The sequence below is a fragment of the Geotrypetes seraphini genome, chromosome 1, assembly GCF_902459505.1.
Source record: "Geotrypetes seraphini chromosome 1, aGeoSer1.1, whole genome shotgun sequence".
In the NCBI taxonomy this organism is placed as follows: Eukaryota; Metazoa; Chordata; class Amphibia; order Gymnophiona; family Dermophiidae; genus Geotrypetes; species Geotrypetes seraphini.
The window spans coordinates 433,709,602-433,729,085 of NC_047084.1; the positions used below are offsets into that span (position 1 = coordinate 433,709,602).

General features: G+C 43.0%; 1 protein-coding gene across 3 annotated transcripts in view; it reads right to left on the reverse strand.

The window, feature by feature from the left end:
• The window catches only part of FOCAD (focadhesin), a 471,722-nt gene that overhangs the window by 233,652 nt on the left and 218,586 nt on the right, over nt 1-19,484 (reverse strand). For all 3 annotated transcript variants that reach the window (XM_033919504.1, XM_033919495.1, XM_033919513.1), the window contains 2 exons: nt 16,935-17,065; nt 9,676-9,802 (listed from right to left, as the gene is read on the reverse strand). In XM_033919504.1, coding sequence (XP_033775395.1) covers nt 9,676-9,802; nt 16,935-17,065 — 258 coding nt within the window. The remainder of the gene's footprint in view (nt 1-9,675; nt 9,803-16,934; nt 17,066-19,484) is intronic.

Here is a 19,484-nt window from a genome sequence, read left to right on the forward strand (position 1 = left end):
ATCATCACAGTTCCTAACATAAGGTAGAAAAGGTAAGTGGGAAAGATACCTTCTTATCACACTCCTCGAGGCTAGGAAATCTCCATTCCTTCAGATTGGGATTCAGGGAGATTATAACTGTCCTCTATCACCATACACAGGCATACACAGATCTATAGGAAGGTTCCTAACCTGGTCCTCTTCCATGATCCAGTCATTTCCTGCCAGTGGTTCTGACTGCTTCCCAGTCTGCACAGATTCCCACAGGGCTTCTTCCTCCGTCCTGGGACTCCTCCCCGATCTGGTTTCCGTCCCTCTGCCTGCTTCTCCTGCCCTCTTTAGCTCATTACAGAGCCTCCGTTTAAGCTGAGGGAAGAAACCACTCCCCTTTTGCTGCAGGGGAGAAAGTTTTCTTCCCTTGGCTTGAACTGTTCTCACGGCACCCTGCTGTGCTGCCTTCTGCTTCACAGACTCTGTAAAACAATAAGGCCAATCCTTACTGTCTGATCTCAGTACATTATCAGGGAAGTCCCAGCTGTCTGGACCTTCTTCCCTTTCTTCCTCTGAGTCCACCGGATAGTTAGCTGACTTACTCTCCCAAGCTCTGACTTGGTTCACCCTCCTGCATCTGGGCTTGTAACTCTTACCAAATCTCTCTGTGACAAGCCTCGGGGTTGCAGGATTGTCACAACGCTTACAGTCCAGCATGTGTAATGTCCTTTCTCCTGCATGAGAATGAGGTTTAGGGGAAAAAACTGGGAGAACAATCGACTGATTGAGATGAAACTCCGTAACAACTTTCAGTAGAAACTTTGGATGCGTGCGCAGAACCACTTTATCATGGTGAAAAACTGAAGGGTGGATTTACCACCAACGCTTGTAACTCACTGACCCTCCTGGCAGAAGTGAGTGAGAAAAGAAAGACAACTTTCCAGGTAAGAAACTTGAGATGAGCCGTGGCTATTGGTTCAAATGGAGGCTTCATTAAACTGGAAAGAACTACATTAAGGTCCCAGACTACAGGAGGAGGTTTGAGAGGTGGTTTAACATTAAAAAGTCCTTTCGTGAATCTGGAGAACAAAGGATGAGCAGTAAGTGGTTTTCCCTCGACTGGCATATGAAAAGCAGTAATAGAACTGAGATGGACTCTGATAGACATAGATTTGAGTCCAGAGTCATACAGAAGAACAAGATAATCCAACACGAAATTCACCGACAATGAAGTTGGATCGTGATGAAGAAGACAATCCAACATGAAATACACCGACAATGAAGTTGGATCGTGATGATGAAAATGACACCAGGAAGAAAACCGAGACCACTTTTGTTGATAACATTGCTGAGTGTCTGGCTTCCTGGAGGCATCAATAATATTGCGGACAGGCTGAGAGAAATGTAATTCATATGGATTCAGCCCGAGAGAAACTAAGCTGTCAGGTGTAATGAATGCAGGTTGGGATATATATATATATATATTTATATGTCCTCCCTGAATCTTCTCCACCTATCCCCCCTAGAAACACTCTACACTTACGCCGACGATATCCTGGTCCTCATCGAGATCGACGCGAACCTCACCAATCTCGCAGCTAACATTTCTTCTTGCATAACCAAACTTCAATCCTGGGCTCACACTGTACAAATGAAATTGAACGAGTCCAAAACTAAACTACTTTGGCTCGGCCCTAAACTTGATCAATTACCCACTTCCATCCCACTGCCCACAGGCTCCTCTCTACAGCTGGAATTCTCTAGCAAAGTTCTGGGCATCACCATAGATTCATCATTATCCTTCAACGACCACCTCAACTCCCTGATAAAAAAATGCTTTTGCAGCCTTCACATGCTGAGGAAAGTGAGATCTTGCTTCCACCAAAAACACTTTGCCGTCCTCGTACAATCCATTATCCTCTCCAGATTGGATTATTGCAATTCCATTTACCTAAGCTTAACAAAGAAAAGCCTCCACAGACTCCAACTAATCCAGAACACCGCGGCCAAACTTATCTTCTCAAAAAGTAAATTTGACCATGTCACACCGCTCCTATCCAAACTCCACTGGCTTCCCGTTATTTCCAGGGTCTACTTTAAATGTGCCTGCCTAACCTTCAAGATCCTCCACGGTATCCTTCCTCCTTTTATCCCTCTATCCTGGAATTCCTCAAATCCAACCTCCACTAGATCCACTCAAAAATTAAAACTATCCTACCCCTCCTTAAAAGGCATCTCCCTTGTTGGTAAACTTGGCTCTTCCCTCCCTTTCAGAATCACTCAGCTCTGGAACAGTCTCTCTTCCCCTCTCCGCAATTTGAGCCCCCTTCTACCATTCCGTAAGCATCTGAAGACCTGGCTCTTCTCCAGAACGTAACCCCGTCCCGCTCCTGGCACTCTCACACCAACCTCTCTTCTCTCATACTTATATAATTCCACTGGAGTTCCGTTCCTTCCCTAACCATGTAAACCGTGTCGAGCTCCATCTGCGGAGATGATGCGGTATATAAACCCAAGATTTAGATTAGATTAGATTAGATATAGAAGTGATCCTTGTTTCTGAGTAAGCAGAGTAGGAAAGATTGGTAGAGGAATTGGCTCCCTGGTGCTGAGCTGAAGTAGAAGGGAGAACCAATGTTGTCTGGGCCACCGAGGAACAATGAGAATCATGGTGGCTGAATCTCGTTTGAGTTTGACCAGAGTCTTCAACAAGAGGAGATAGCGGAACTACTACAGCAAATTTGCAACCTATCCCTAAAAACAGGAGTGATCCCGGAGGATTGGAAGATAGCCAACTTTACGCCCATCTTTAAAAGGGATCAAGAGGTGACCCTGGAAACTACAGACCAGTGAGTCTGACCTCGGTTCCGGGAAAAATGGCGGAAGCTCTGATAAAAGAAAACATCGATGAACATTTCGAAAGGAACGAACTTCTGATAACCAGCCAACATGGTTTCTGCAAGGGGAGATCGTGCCTAATGAACTTATTGCACTTCTTCGAGGGAGTTAACAAACAAACGGACAGAGGAGACCCCCATAGACATCATATATCTAGATTTCCAAAAAGCCTTTGATAAGGTGCCCCATGAACGTCTACTCCGGAAACTGAAGAACCATGGGGTGGAAGGAGATGTACATAGATGGATCAGAAACTGGTTGGAAGGTAGAAAGCAAAGGGTAGGAGTGAAAGGCCACTACTCGGACTGGAGGAGGGTCACGAGCAGTGTTCCCTCTAAGCGGGCGGGTGTTGTGAGCAAACTTTTTTCACTGTGAGCTAAAAATATCGGGCGCCAGCAAGTTATGAGCCAAATAAATATGTTGCTTTCTACCACAGAACTTCCTTACGTTTGTATGGAATCTATCCCCTTTCAACTTTAGAGAGTGCCCTCTCGTTCTCCCTGCCTTAGCTACTAAGTCTATTCCCTTCAGTACCTTGAATGTTTCTATCATGTCCCCTCTCAATCTCCTCTGCTCAAGGGAGAAGAGGCCCAGTTTCTCTAATCTTTCGCTGTACGGCAACTCCTCCAGCCCCTTAACCATACGTGACAAAAAATCAATTCATGTAGCAAATGCTACATTTATCTTTTGGCATGGCCCATCATGTAGCAAATGCTATAACTGATGGGCCATGCCAAAAGATAAATATATATATACTAAAAAATAAAAAATAAAAATAAATATATACTAGGAGTAAAGGGGCATGCAATAAAGCTTTTAAGTAGTAGATTTAAAACAAACCTGGGAAAATATTTTTCATTCAACATGTAATTAAAAAAAGATTTGGATAATTTCCTTAAAAAATCTGCATGACATTATTAAGATGGACTTAGGAAAGCCCACTGCTTATTCCTAGAATAAACAGCATAAAATCTGTTTTACTCTTTTGCACTGTTGTGCTTTCAGCAAAATGTTTTAAACACAAAAACAGAAAATCACATGCACAGGCATTAGGTCACCCAGGCATCTAGAATTAGCAATCTTGCACAGCCAGCCTATGATTGACAGGAGCTGCCAAATCACATTGAAAAGGATGATAAGGAAGGCAGATAAGAGATGGTGGAAGGAAGACAAAACGAAAAGGCAAGAACAAAACTGAAGTAGAAACGAGCCAAACATACAGTATAGCATACAAAAAATGTATGTTTTCCTTTGGCTTCCAAAAACTGATTGGCATCCAAGTTCCCTAAAGTTTCACACAGTCATCTTCTAATAATGTCACCATATACAGTTGGCTTGCCAGAAATATGTTTAGGATGCCACTGCAACTCTACCAACAGCATATTAACTTAACAGTGTAGCTTCAAAATAACTGCATCTCTATCCTTCCCTCCCCCCTGTGGTTTTTAGCATATCTCTCTTCTCATTTCCTCCACTCAGATCTGATCATTCTCTGCTCTCTCTTCCCTTTTCTTCTCTGGTCTTCCTTCTCTATTTTCTGCCTCCATCTAAATTAAATTCTTTCTTACTATTTAGTCCCGTTTCCCTCTTTTCACTGTGTCTACACACAGCTTGTCACCCCTTTCCCTCACCCCTCCATTATCTTACTATTTTCTTCCCCCTTTATTTATCTCCTCCTTCCATCCAGTATGTGTTCTTTCCCCACTTCCATTCAGCATCTGCTCTCCCTTCTCAACTGACATCCATCTGCCTTCTGCTCTCTCTCCCTTCTTCTCACTTCCATCATCTGTCCCCTTCTCTCTCTCTCTCCCCCCCCCCCCCAACTTCCATCATCTGCCCCCCTTCCCCTCACCTTTGTGGGTCACTTTCTTTCCCCTGAGGGTGGCTCATGTCACAGGGGAAGCTTTGGCCGAGCAGAACCGCTTGATTGACAGTGGAACTTACTTGATTGATGTCGATGCTGGGGCCCGTTGCCGTTTGAAGGAAAAAAAAAAAGGTGGAAAAAAGGAACCTGTAAAGGCGAGAGGAAGGGAAACCTCCAGGACAGCTGCTTTTTGCCCTCCTTCAGCGGCCCAAGAGTTCAGACCAGCAGCGGCAGCTCTGTATGCTTTTAACTTCGGCACAGAGCTGCCCCTAATCAATAGTTTAGCGCGGTTTCATGAGGCAGCCTCGGGGCCTTTGATAGCCGGCCCGCTTCGATGATGCGATGTGGGCCGGCCTAGCAAAGGCCCCGAGGCTGCCTTATGAAACCGCGCTAAACTATTGATTAGGGGCAGCTCTGTGCCGAAGTTAAAAGCATACACAGCTGCCGCTGCTGGTCTGGAGGTGCGGAGACAAGGCAGGAGGCAAACGCGGTGGAAGGCAGGAGTCCCGGCGAAGGCAGGAGTCCCGGCACAGCGACTACAACAGGAAGTTGCAAGTCAGCTGACGCCGGCCTTTCGTTGCGGCGGGGACCGAATCCTTCGCGGACCGGCAAGATTTTGTTTGCGGACCGGCGGTTGAAGAACTGTGCTCTACACTGTGTGCGCTGTGACGAGAAACTTGTGCGCTGCGAGGTAATATTTTGTGCGCCAGCGCACCCCAGCGCAGCTTAGCGGGAACACTGCGTCGGTGCTTGGGCCGCTGCTATTTAATATATTCATAAATGATCTAGAAACAGGGACAAAATGTGAGATAATAAAATTTGCAGACGACACCAAACTATTTAGTGGTGCTTGGATTATAGAGGACTGCGAAGAATTGCAAAGGGACTTGAACAAGCTAGGGGAATGGGCGACGAGGTGGCAGATGAAGTTCAACGTTGAGAAATGCAAAGTATTACATATGGGAAGCAGAAACTTGAGGTACAACTATACGATGGGAGGGATATTATTGAATGAGAGTACACAGGAAAGGGACTTGGGGGTAATGGTGGACATGACAATGAAGCCGAGGGCACAGTGCGCAGCGGCCGCTAAGAGAGCGAATAGAATGCTTGGTATAATCAAGAAGGGCATTGCGACCAGAACGAAAGAAGTTATTCTGCCGTTGTATCGGGCGATGGTGCGTCCACATCTGGAGTACTGCGTCCAATTTTGGTCGCCGTATCTTAAGAAGGATATGGCGTTACTCGAAAGGGTCCAGAGGAGAACGACACGTCTGATAAAAGGTATGGAAAACCTTTCATACGCTGAGAGATTGGAGAAATTGGGTCTCTTTTCTCTGGAGAAGAGGAGACTTAGAGGGGATATGATAGAAACTTACAAGATCATGAAGTGCAAAGAGAAAGTGGAGAGAGACAGATTCTTCAAACTTTCAAAAAATAAAAGAACAAGAGGGCACTCGGAAAAGTTGAAAGGGGACAGATTCAAAACGAATGCTAGGAAGTTCTTCTTTACCCAATGTGTGGTGGACACCTGGAATGCGCTTCCAGGCCAAAAGGAAGAACCTTGTACTGGTAATGACGTCCATACACCTGAAATCGAAGGTACTTGCGGGAAGCCTGATGAATTGGTATATGCGTGTAGGCTTCTTTGAGATCCAGAGAGCATAGCCAGTCATTCGGATCCAGAAATGGATAAAGAAGGGCAAGGGAGAGCATCTGGAATTTCTCTTTGACTAGAAATTTGTTGAGATTTCCGAGATCCAGAATGGGTTATATACGTCTTGTCTTTTTTGGGATTAAAAAATACCAGGCGTAGAAACTCTGACTCTGCTGAGACAAAGGAATCTCTTCGATGGCATTGAGAAAGAAGAGGGATTGAATTTCCTGAGAGGAGAAGACTATACTGGGTCCAAAATAGACTTTCTAGTAGGATGATCCTGAGGTAGGGTATGAAAATGTAGAGCATACTACTGACGAATGATGTCTAGAACCCAGAGATCTGTGGTGATGATCTCCCAACGATTTACGTAATGTTGAAGCCACCCTCCAATCGGCTGAGGTAGCAGTTGGAGAATGGGAACTATGGCTATGCTCCTGAGGAACCCCTCAAAAAGGCTGTGCGGGCTTTTGTTAAGCAGCCTGTTGTTTAGGTTGCTGATGTGGTTGCTGCTTTTGCTTCCTAGGCTGAGAACCAAGAAGCTGGCTTGAAAGTACGGGGTGCTTGAGGCTTCTTCTTTGGTATAACCAAAATGTCCCATCTGATCTCATGAGTGGATAGCGTTTGAGTACAGGATGTCAAGCAATACTCCTTCAATTCGACATTTCAGCAGCCTTCGATTCAGTAGACCACCACCTACTACTAAAAAAACTGTCAGAAATCAGCATAACTGGCACAGTGCTAAGATGGTTCTCAGATTTCCTACAAACAGGGAATACATCGTCAAATCGAATGGAGAGATCTCCAACCCCTGGAGGGCCATCTGTGGCATCCCACAGGGCTCCACACTTCCCCTCATCCTATTCAACATCTTCATGAGCTCTCTCGGTAACATCAAATTCGAAGATGAAAGCATACTGTCCTACGCAGATGACATCTTTCTCTTTAATCCCATAGCCAACAATCACTCAGACATCACCAACAAAGTCTCACACAACATTGAAAGAATCCAAATCTGGGCAACCACCAACAAACTAAAATTAAACACAGCTAAAACCAAAGTTCCACACTCCCCAACAGATGGCACCAACAAGCATCACTCTTCGATCGGGCAAGACCCTCCCTGTAGAAGAATCCTCCAAAATCCTAGGTTGCATACTTGACTCCACTTACCATGGAACCACAAGTCTCCAGTCTCCGAAAGAAATCCCTCTACACCTTGAGACAACTAAGATTAATCAGACCATTCTTTTATCAGCACCACTTCGCCCTAATTGTACAATTGATGATACTACCACAACTAGACTATTGCAACTGGACTGAACACCGCTTTAATCCACAAAATGCAACTCATCCAAAACACAGCTGTCAGATTAATCTTCAACCTGAGAAAATACGACTCGATTACAGCCTTCACCAGGCAACTGCACTGGCTACCCATCCCATCACGAATAACCTTCAAAACTTCATGCATCACTCACCATATACTTTATGGAAACTCCGCGGCTCCTCTCGTTCAACTCTTCTGCAAAGTATGGTCTACCTCCCGCAGAACCCTCAGCAGAATACTTCTAAATCTCCATGCCACAAAAAATCTTCAATACAAACGTATATCAAAACGTGTTTTCCATTCCATGCTCACCTTTCTTGGTGTAAAAACTTGGAATGACCTTACTGAAGCAATCAGAATGGAACCTAACCACACCATATTCCGGAAGAAATTGAAAACTCAGCTATTTGACACTTAATCACCTGTATCCTCCCCTTCCCTTTCCCCCTCCACCCTCTCCTATACTCCTCTTTTCTTCTCCCCTCCATCCTCTTCCCTCTCTATAAGTCGCCTTGAGCCTACCTAGTTATGAGCGACGCAGAAATAGAAGATTAGATTAGTCGTATCCATTGATGGACCAAAAAGCTCATCTCCTGAACAGGGAGCATTGGCCAAGCAGTCTTGGTGATTTACATCAAGTTCAGAAACACGAAGCGAGGCAAGATGCCTCATGGCTACCGACATGGCCACAGCTCGAGATGTAAGTTCAAAAGTATCATAGGTAGTGCGAACCATAGATTTCTGCAATTGAAAAGTCGAAGCAATGAGTTGTTGGAATCTCGATTGTTTACGGGATGAAATATATTTTTAAAAAGATGGAAGCTGTTTGACCAAATATTTCAGGTAAAATGAGAAATGGAAATTACAGCTACCAGCTCTGTTGGCCAACATTGTATTCTGGTAAAGACACTTACAAAACTTGTCCATTGCTCTACCTTCTCTGCCAAGAGATACAGAGGCATAGACAGTAGCACCCAATGATTTCTTTAAAGTGGATTCAACCACTAAAGATTCATGAAGGAGCTGTGGTTTAGCAAAACCTGGAATAGGAACCACCCTATACAAAGAGTCCAGTTTTTTAGAAGCCACCGGAATGGAGAGAGGAATCTCGAGGGAGCTGCATTGCCAAGCAGCGAAAGCTAAATGCCGAGTTGTCCATAGGAGCAGAATGGGCGGCTCGGCATTTAGCGCGCACTGATCAGCAGCAAAACTTGATAAAAGAGGGGGCTAATTACCTCACTAGTTATTTCCATTTCTAGATCATTTATAAATGTGTTGCGAGTATAAATATGTTGAGAAGAGCTTATTTCTCTGGACTCCTTATCCAGTCTGTCCCATTTTAATTCAAAGTATCTTTTCACTGGTTTTTAACCATGCCAAATTTGGTTCAGTTCCATTAAATTATTTTGCCTCAATACCAATATTTTCAATCCCTTATGTATAATTTAATGATTTTTACATGTTAATATGAGCCTTGCTGCTTCAGCCCAGGCAGAGAAATGTGGCTGCACTGAATTACTACAGGGAAGAAGGGGTGGTACTTGGACCTCTTGGAGGTCCCTGAGTAGGTGGGTGCTCACTAAGAGGCTTGTTCACTCATACAAAAAATCCTTCAGGAACTCTCTCTATCCCCAAGGGATGCCCGTGGACCTGAAGTGGATTCATGTGGTATTCTCACGACCCGGAAGAGATTCCTGCAAACTCTTTCCCATGTAGTTCTGATCGCAGCATACCTGCTAAGCAGCCGCAGCACAATAGTTGAAAGATACTGGTATAATGCTTTACAACTGGGTTAGAAAGAATGATTATTATTAAACTCTGGGAAAATGTTACAGCAGAAAATTTTTTTTAAAAAGAAACTGATAATACAGATTATGATTTGCTAGCAGGTTCTGACCATAACAGAAAGACAAATGAGGAAACAAGTTTTGAAAGGTATATCAAAATTAATCCTACCTCAGCTTGACAAAGCGCATGAAGGCCTTGTAACACTAAGGCTGCAGGTGTAGCTTGATCAGGTTTTGAGCATTCATTCAATACCTGAGAAATTGCAGCCAGCATATCTGCTCCATGTTGATAGGGTCTAGTGGAAGAAAGAAGAATGCTAATAAAATTTCAACATATTGTAATTATATCCAATCATCTCTACTTATGAGGAAAAATCCATATAACATTCTCTTTTTAACTTGTTTACTTATTCATAAAAAGTGGCATTTCTAAACTAAAATCATCTACTTTTAGGTCCAATAGCAGCATATGCACTGTTCAAGAAAAAGGACTTTTATTTTTTTTTAATTCTTTATTCGTTTTCAATCTTACATCAAGTGCACAAACAATAAAACAATACAATTAAACACATCACTTGACAATCTTTCTGATTTATCTTACAATACATTAAATTACCACCCTCCCCTCCCATCATTCCTCTATTATTTCCCCAATAAGAAAAATGTTCAATATACCTCCCCCTCCCCCCAATCATTAGACGGTGTATATTACAATAGAAAATGGTATTTACTCATTACAATAAGAAAAAGGACTTTCTAATAACTACAAAGTAAAAGATTAGCTACAAACATGGAATATGACAGCAAAGACCAAAGAGCCAATCTACTCTGCCCATTTTAAAAGGCAGATTACAATTTGATACTATTTATATTCATTAGGATTTATTTACTATGCTTTTAAAGAAATGTACCCAAGGTAATGTACAGCAAGTACAAGTCAAACAGACAATCAAAAATTACAGCAGTATAAACATTCAAACTACATAGTATGACATAGTATGCTACTTACAATGCCAATATAACATTTTAATAGATAGCATAGGGTATAAGTGAAGGTGGTACATACAGACAGATAAGAAAGAGTAACAAGAGTTAGAAAATAAAGGGACTAATTTAAATAAGTGAAGTCAGAAAGGTGTATGAATATAATTCTCAGCTAGATTAGGAGAGGATAAGCAAAGTCCTGCTACAGTAGGTGCAGACCGATGTTAGTCCTTGTGTATGTGTAACTAGCATGTTAGTTGCTTTGGCTGTTAAAAGCTTGGAAGAAAAGCCAATCTTTTACCTGCTTAATTAGTGAAATAGATAAACTCTTGCACTGAGCAATGGGGCTACTCAGGAAAAGGCCCACTGGCAAATGTCACAAAATATGATGTCCTTTGGAGAGGGTGCAATTTGGAATACTCTTTGGGAGGCCCTTAGCAACTCTGGAGGAGTGTAGAGAGAAATCCTGCTCTTAAAATAGTCAGACCTATTTCTTTTAAGGGTCATAAAGATCAAAATATAAATTAAATTTAGCCCTGTATTGTACTGGTAGTTAATTAAGATTTTGCATCAATCAATCAATTACAACTTTCTGGTAGCACTATAGAACTATTTAATAGTAGTAGTAGTTTTGCTGCAGCATTCTGAAAATGGAGCTGGTACAAACTCTTTGTAGACAGACTTGCCTTTTCAATGTATGGAAAGAAGCAATGTAGTTGTTAAAAATCATGCAGCTATTGAAGGTTGCTTGAATTTGGGAAATCAGTGCAAGTGTTAAGTCTAGCTGTCACCCAAGGTTCCTGACTATTACTACTACTACTTCTTGTACTACTACTACTAGTGACTTAAATGGGAGTTCATATCTCTCAAATGGAAGATTAGGTTCTTACCTCAGTAATCTTCTTTCTGTTAGAAGACATAGGATTCTATACTAAAGCTGTTATCCTCCTTTAGTTGTGAACTTTGCAGAAGGGTGTCACTCATTTCTTCCAATTTCTCCCTTCACCAGTTGAGAATAGTTTCCTCTTCAGTTAGTACCAAAGCAATTGAACTCCACTGAACAAAAGAGAAGAGAAGGAATGGCACGAGGAACTTCCCAGAAAACAAGTATAAATACATCTCTGCTCTACTAATTCATGGAAAAAAAAGGAATAATCCTCAACATGAACTCTCAACTTGAGAGTATCCAGGAACCAATCTTCTATGTGCAATGAGCACTATCCTAATACAGACTCCAAAGATTAAGAAGAGCTTTAATATTGTATTTTTTTCCTCTTCTAAATGACATGAGAAGTCCTGTGACAAGACACCAGCAATATCCGAGGCAGTAAATAGGCGAATCAGAAGTCTGCACAGGGCAGGCTATACAGAATCCTATGTTTCTAACAGAAAGATTACTGAGGTAAGAACCTAATCTTCCATTCTGTTACAATGACATAGGATTTTGTCAGCCTGGATGTTCTCTACTCTTGCCATGTAGGCTGCTGAAGAGTGCCTGTGAATTTCCTCCCACTTGAACAACATCTGCAACTCCAAGTACAATGGGACACTTCTGCTGCCTTCTTGTCTGTTCACATAGGCTACCGTGGTGGCATTGTTGGAGCCAAATGAATGGCTCTCATTTCCAGACGATTTATGGACCACTTGCTTTCCAATGTGGTCCACTTGCCCTGGAGAGAGCAACCACAGTAGTGGGTCCCCTGAGCTGCTCAGACTGGCACTGGTCGTATCACCGATGAGGTGATTCTGGGGGGGCATGCCCTTCGATAACACATCCCCCTAGAGCCACCAATATAAGCCGTGTCATGTCTCCCATGACCAGGGGAGCTGCATCTGTAGAGAATGCCTTTGCGGGGACCACCTGGAGAGAAGGGAATCCTGGAGTGGATGAATATGCACTCTCGCCCAGGGAACAACTTCCAGGGAGACTGCCATCGAGCCCAGCACCTTAAAGCAATGCCAGGCCATGGAGCTCAGTAATACTAAGATCTCTGTGATCTGTTTCCATGGCTCAGGAAGGAAGACATGACCTTTCACTATGTTGAAGCAGACTCCCAGATATTCCAAGCATTGAGTTGGCTGTAGTTAACTCTTCCTTAAGCTGACTATCCAATTGAGTCCCTGGAGGAGATACACCACCTGCTGTACTGCATGCATGCCATCCTGTCTTGAGGGAGCTCTGATTAGCCAATCATCCAGGTAAGGGTGAACCTGTATGCCCATTCTGCGAAGGTATGCAGCTATCTCCACCATCACCTTGGTAAAGGTGTACAGGGCTATGGCCAATCCCAAACTGGAAGTGCCTCTGGAGAACATGAAATCTCAGATATTTTCTGTGATCTGGAAAAATGGGAATGTGAAGATATGCCTCTGTTAAATCCAGTGAATCTAACACCACTTCTGGAGCCACTATCACATTGAATGACCAGACCACCTCCATACAGAAGTGTGGAACTCTCAGTGCCTAGTTAACTGATTTTAGGTCCAGGATAAGCCTCCAATTTTCTGTGCCTTTCTTGGGCACTACGAAGTATATGGAGTATCTGCTGGAGCCCGATTCGTCTTCAGAAACTAGTTCTATGGCATGAATGTCCACGAGCTGTCGTAACGTCGCTCGGACCTTGGCCTCCATTTCTGGCTGTCTAGGTGGGGAGCTGAGGAACAGATCTGGAAGTGAAGGAGAAAACTCGATCTTGTGCCCCTCGAGAATAATTTCCAGAACCCAGCGGATGTTGTTTTTTTCTCTCATCCCAAAATGACTCCTTTTCCCTTTAACTCACTGTTATTTTATTACCTTTTTGTTGCCTTACCCCTTATTAATACTTCTCTACCACATCAAAGACCATTTAGAAATTTTAGTTGATTGACAATAGATTCTTTGATCAAGAGTTAGATCTATAGTAGCCCCAGAATATTTTTCATCTCTCTCTCTATCTCTCTCTCTGGAAGATCAAACTACTAGATGGAACTAGTCCCTTGAAAGCACTGATCACATTAAAAGAAAAAACCTTGGTTAAACCATAATCTTCTGATGAGATGTCAACTTTGTTATTATGAATGGTTCTGGAGGAAGCATCACCTATCAGAACATTTCTTGATTTATAAGGAATTAGCAGCTTCATATAAGGAACAGATCACTCAAGCTAACAAGCAATTCTACTGTTCACAAATACAAAGGTCACTAGATTGTATTTTTATCCTAAAAAAGCTGAGATAGCTAACAATCAAATGGAAATAAACCTTGAAATTACTATATCACATAGGGAAATTTCTGTAATGGCACTCAATATTCAGCGCCCAAAAAATTGGGGGCACTCTTAAGATCAATGCCCTTTATAGAACAGGATACACGCTCAACTTTGGACACGAGAAGTTACATCAACTTAAACCAAGTATAAATATCAGCACACAAATTGGGCAGAACCCTCAAATTCTAAAAACTGCATGCATTTTAAAGGAATGCCCCAGGCCCACCCTGTTCCTCCCATGGCCATGTCCCCTTTGCAGATCCACACAGAACACTTATCTGCTATCCTATAAATAGATGTGTAAGTTTATAGAACTGCTGTTTCTGCCATATTTTAGCACTTTTCATCCATTAGAAAGATTTTTTTGCGTGGGAAATTTGGCACAGAAGTAGCACCTAGTGTTTGGTGTCATCTAGAGCAGAGTTTCTCAATTTCTTCAAGCCAAGTACCCCTAAGTCTATCAAATATCAACCGAGTACTCCCTCTCAAGCTCTGCTCCAGATCCACCCCAGAACTGCCTAAGCTCCGCCCCTGACCCCACCTCCATAATAATAATACTAATTGTAAAGCAATTTCTTCTATCCATATTTTCATAAACACACAATATAATCTTATTAATACATAATGGTAACCACAAAATTAAAAAAATATACAAAGCACATTGTACGCAGAGAAAATCTTAATTATCATTTGTATTTGGGGGCTTTTTTTTCAAAGAGGTCAAGGCAGATGACTTTAAATATGCAATGTCACCTCAGTAACAACTATAGAAAAATAGAGAAATATAGTGCAAAATATAGACAGCAGATACAAAATTCTCAAAACAGTCACATTTCGATCACTACACTGAAAATAAAATCATTTTTCCTACCTTTGTTGTCTGGTGATATAATTAGTTTCTGGTTGAACTTCCTTCTGACTGTGCACCCAATATTTATTTCTTTCTGCCTCCTGCATGCTTCCTCTCCTCCGGAACTCATTCACTTCCCCAACTAACTCTCTGTCACTCCATGAGTCCAACTTTTCTTCCTCTCTCCTCTACCCCCATTGGCAACATCTCCCTCTCTCTCTCACTGTCCTTCTCTCATTCCCTCCCTTGCTGCAAAGGGAGTGGAGAAAGAAAGAGAGAGATCCAGGGTGCATCTCTCCCACACCCTCTACTGCCACATTCCAAAATTTCTCTCTGTCTCTTGCATGCTTCCTCTCCCCCAATCCTCATTCCCTCCCCCAACCAACATCTCTCTCTCTCCATGAGTCCAACATTTTACTCTTTGCCCTCTCCCCTTTCCCCTAAGTGTGACATTTCTCCTTCCCTCCTCTCTGCCCTCCCCATCAATCTCTTCCTCTCTCCATGAGTCCAACATTTTCTGCCTCCTGCACGCTTTTTCTTTTTGTCCTCGCTTCTTCCCTTAAGAGTGACATCCCTTCTTCCCACTTCCCACCCACCCCCTTCCATCTCTCTCTAATCCCACTCACAAAATGTGCTCTCCCCATGGTTCATTTCTCCCTTTCCTCCCTCTCTCATCACTCTCACGCATACTACAACAATTTTCCTTCCTTCCCTCCCCCTAACTCCACTCACAACTAATATGCTCTTTCCCCATGTACCATCTCACCCTCCCCTCCAGCGTGCAGCACCTTTTCTTTCCCTTCCCTTCTGTCCCTTCCCTTTCCCTCCCCCCTTGTCGAGCAGAACCTCTCCCTCTCCCCATGTCCAGCAGTACACCTTCTCCCTTCCCCATGTCCAGCCGTACCTCTTGTCCCTGTCCAACAGTACTGCTCCTCTCCCTAGTGGCAGCTCACTGCATGCTTTTAACTTTTCCAAACTGCTGCCGCTAGCATTAGTTTAGCCACGGTTCCAACAAGTAGCCTCAGTGCCTTTGCTAAGCCGGCCTGCCTCCGATAAGGCAGGAGATATGCAATGGCAGAAGGAAGTTGGGAGACATACAGCGCCAGCACCATGAACTCTCTGACAATGGTGCGTGAACCCCCCTGGGGTACGTATACCATGTGTTGAGAACCTCTGATCTATAGAATATCTTCTTAAATTGTGCTAAATAAGCTGATGTTTGAAAATCTATGCACAGAGGTGTTTTTAAGGTTACTGAAGTGCAGATACTTGATATCTTCCTAGGAAGCAGATATCAAAGGGCCTGATATTCAAAGAACGCTGAGTTTCTAAGCTAAACTCATGAATTTGTGCCCCATTTTCAGTCAAACTTATGAGCCCAAGTTTTCATCTGAAAATTCATGTTATTTAGGAGCTCCAAAGTTATGCTATAAATTTAAGCTTGACATTCGTTTCTTAGATTTATGATCCTCAATTAAGAACCTGGGTTTGAAAATCAATGTTAAGCAATTAACCACACACACACACCCCGCCCCCTTTATGAAGCCACATTAGCATTTTTTTATTGACGGCCGCTGCAGTAAAAGCTCTGACACATGTAGAATTCCTATAAGTGTCGGAACTTTTACCACTGCAGCTGGCGATAAACGTTAATGCAAATTCATTAAAAAAAAAGGGGGGGGGAGGTAAATTTTTTCCTCACCCTAAATCTGTCCCTTTACTTTTTATGACCCTAAGTTTAGGAGTTTAGTGACATTTTAAGTAAAAATTTATGCACTCAGCCCTAGTAAATTTTCAAAATGGTTAATTTAGGAGCATAATTCTGATAGTTAGGAGCATAAATTCTTTGAATATTCAGCCCAAAATGTAAGCAGATTGTAAGATTGCAAGTAAGATTGTTTTCATTTTTGCAGGCAAAAAGGTACACTTTCTTGGGATATACAACATTAAGGGCTCCTTTTATTAAGGTGTGCTACATGTTTTAGCGCATTCTAAATATACTCACGCGCTAAACGCTAATGTGCCCATAGACCTATAATAGGCGCGTTAGCGTTTAGCGCGTGAGTATATTTAGCATGCGCTAAAACATGTAGCGCACCTTAGTATAAGGAGCCCTAAGAGTAATACAAGATGAAACCTTCGGTCATTCTGATGCAACTCTGAAAACTAAGACTTAGACCAAAAGAAGATAAACTATCTTAAAACATTTTTTCCATTAAAAAGTGAGAATTACTGAATATTCTACATACTGGGCCTCTGATTTCATTTCAGTGAGGAAAACAATTTTGAATGACAAACTACTGCTTTACAGAAAAAAAAATGTTGAGTTACACAGACATCGCTTACCTCTGCCTGCAAATATCTCTAATAGAAGCAGCTTTTGCTATTGTTTTTTCCCATAGGACTTCCCTTCCAACAAGCTGAGAAGACATATCAGAGATTGCCATGAATCTCTGCAGCTCTGAGTATACTCGATCCTAGAGTTACATATAATGGGGAGGGAGAGAAAAATAATAATAAACTGTTACTTTTCACCTTGTCTTGAATGGTTGAAATAGTGCAAACCAAACTCATGAGCAGCAAAAAGATATTATTAGGTTCTTAGCCTGATAATATTTTTTCCAGTAGATAAGAATTGTATGCTGAACTATACGATTATCCATCTGTGCTCTAAAGTTGAAAGGGGATAGATTCCGTACAAACGTAAGAAAGTTCTTCTTAACTCAGAGAGTGGTGGAAAACTGGAACGCTCTTCTGGAGTCTGTCATAGGGGAAAACACCCTCCAGGGATTCAAGACAAAGTTAGACAAGTTCCTGATGAACAAGGACGTACGCTGGTAGGGTTAGTCTCAGTTAGGGTGCTGGTCTTTGACCAGAGGGCTGTCACGTGAGCAGACTGCTGGGCATGACGCACCACTGGTCTGACCCAGCAGCGGCAATTCTTATGTTCTTATATCCACAAAGAATATGTATGAGATGGATTTGCATGCACTGCCTCCTTGAGATGCAAATCTATCTCATGTATATTTATTGTGGATATTCTGAAAACCTGACCTGGCTCCGGCTCTCGAGGACCGGAATTGCCTACCCCTGACCTGGGACAATCGGCTCTTGTGAGAGCAAGTCTGGGTGTACCTGGAGTCTGAGACTTTGCTCCTTCTGGAGGCATATGATATCCGCATACCTGTGGGGCCTGGGTCAATCTCGTGCTACTAGAACTACTGTTCCAGAAAGATTTGCTATTCGGCGGACCACCTGTCATGGGCCAGGGTGGGAACACGTACAGTAGTCCAGTCCCTGATCATGGATGAACCAGGGCATCTAGCCCTGTACTTTCAGATTTGCGTCCTTGGCAAAGGTGCATATGCGTCCCCTCCCGAACACCTTGTTAGCTGAGTTGTCTTTTATTCTTTGCAGTCACCATGAGGTCAAACGTCGGATGATCCCATAGTCTCACAATGGCCTAATTTTTCTTTTTTTTGTTTCTCTCCCTGTCCTGTTATTCCCTTACATGGCTTCTATCCTATTACGAATTGTAGTTCCTCCCTCTCTCCTTTTGTTTTTGGTTAGTTATTTTTGGTCGGTTTTGTACATGCAATTTTATTTATTTGTGATATTGGATCCCCTATTTTACTTGTAAATCGCTTAGAAGTATTGTTTAGCGTTCAATCAAATTTTAATAAAACTTGAAACTTGAAGGCTTTCAGGGACAACAACCACTCTCCAGGGTCTAAGATCTGGCTGCTGAGATAATCCGCTTGAACACTGTCCGCCCCAGGCACATACGCCACAGAGAGCGTCTGCAGGTGAGATTCTGCCCAACAAAATAACGCTTTTGCTTCCTGCTGGAGTGGAATGCTCCTGGTGCCTCCTTGCCTATAAACATAGGCCACTGCAATGGCATTGTTGGAGAATACTCTTGACTGATTTCCCCTCCAGTAAATACTGAAGTTGCAGCAGTGCCAGATGAACAGCTCGCAGTTCCAACTTGTTGACAGATCACTTCCTCCAAAATGGAGTCTACTGTCCTTGCACTGGGTGACCATTGCAATGAGGCCCCCAGCCACAAGCTGGCATCTGTCATGAGGATGACTCAGGAATTGATCCAAAGCAGGAGTCCCTTCACTAGAAACTGAGGGCATAGCCACCAACTCATGCTGCTTTGAATTGCTGCTGTCCAAGGAAGTGAAACTTGCAGGGAGTATCTCTGAGGTGATCAGCGAGACAACAAGGTGTTCTGGAGAGGACACATGTGCACCTTTGCCCAGAACACCACCTCTATCATGGCCATCAACCCAAGTACTTGAAGGTAATGTCATGCAGTAGGCGCCGGTTTGTTCAACAGGGCTGTAATTTGACCAAGAAGCTTCTGTTTGCATGCTTCTGGAAGAAAGACTCATCCACCAGGGAATGTGCCGGAACCAGGTGACTCTTTCGAAGTTCACAATCCAGCCTAGACTCTGCAACATTTACACAACTGCCACTATTGCTTTTTCTCCTTCCATTTGGGATGGCGCTCTGATGAGCCAATTGACCAAGTACAGATGCACTTGCTAACCCGCTCTGTGAAGATGAGCGGCCACTACCACCATAACTTTGGTGAAAGTTTGGGGTGCCATACCCAGCCCAAAGGGGAATGCAGCAAACTGGAAGTGATTTTTCAACACATGAAATCTCAGGAACTTTCTGTACTCCGGGAAGATTGGATTGTGAAGGTAAGTTTCTGCCAAATCCAGGGTGGCCAGAAATTCTCCAGGCTCTACCACTGCAATGACAGGCCGAATGGTTTCCATTCAGAACTGAGGGACTCTCAGGGCCATATTGACATGTTTGAGATCCAGAAAGGGTCTCCATTCCTCTAAGCCAAATTATATCAAGTATCTGCCAGATCCTGAG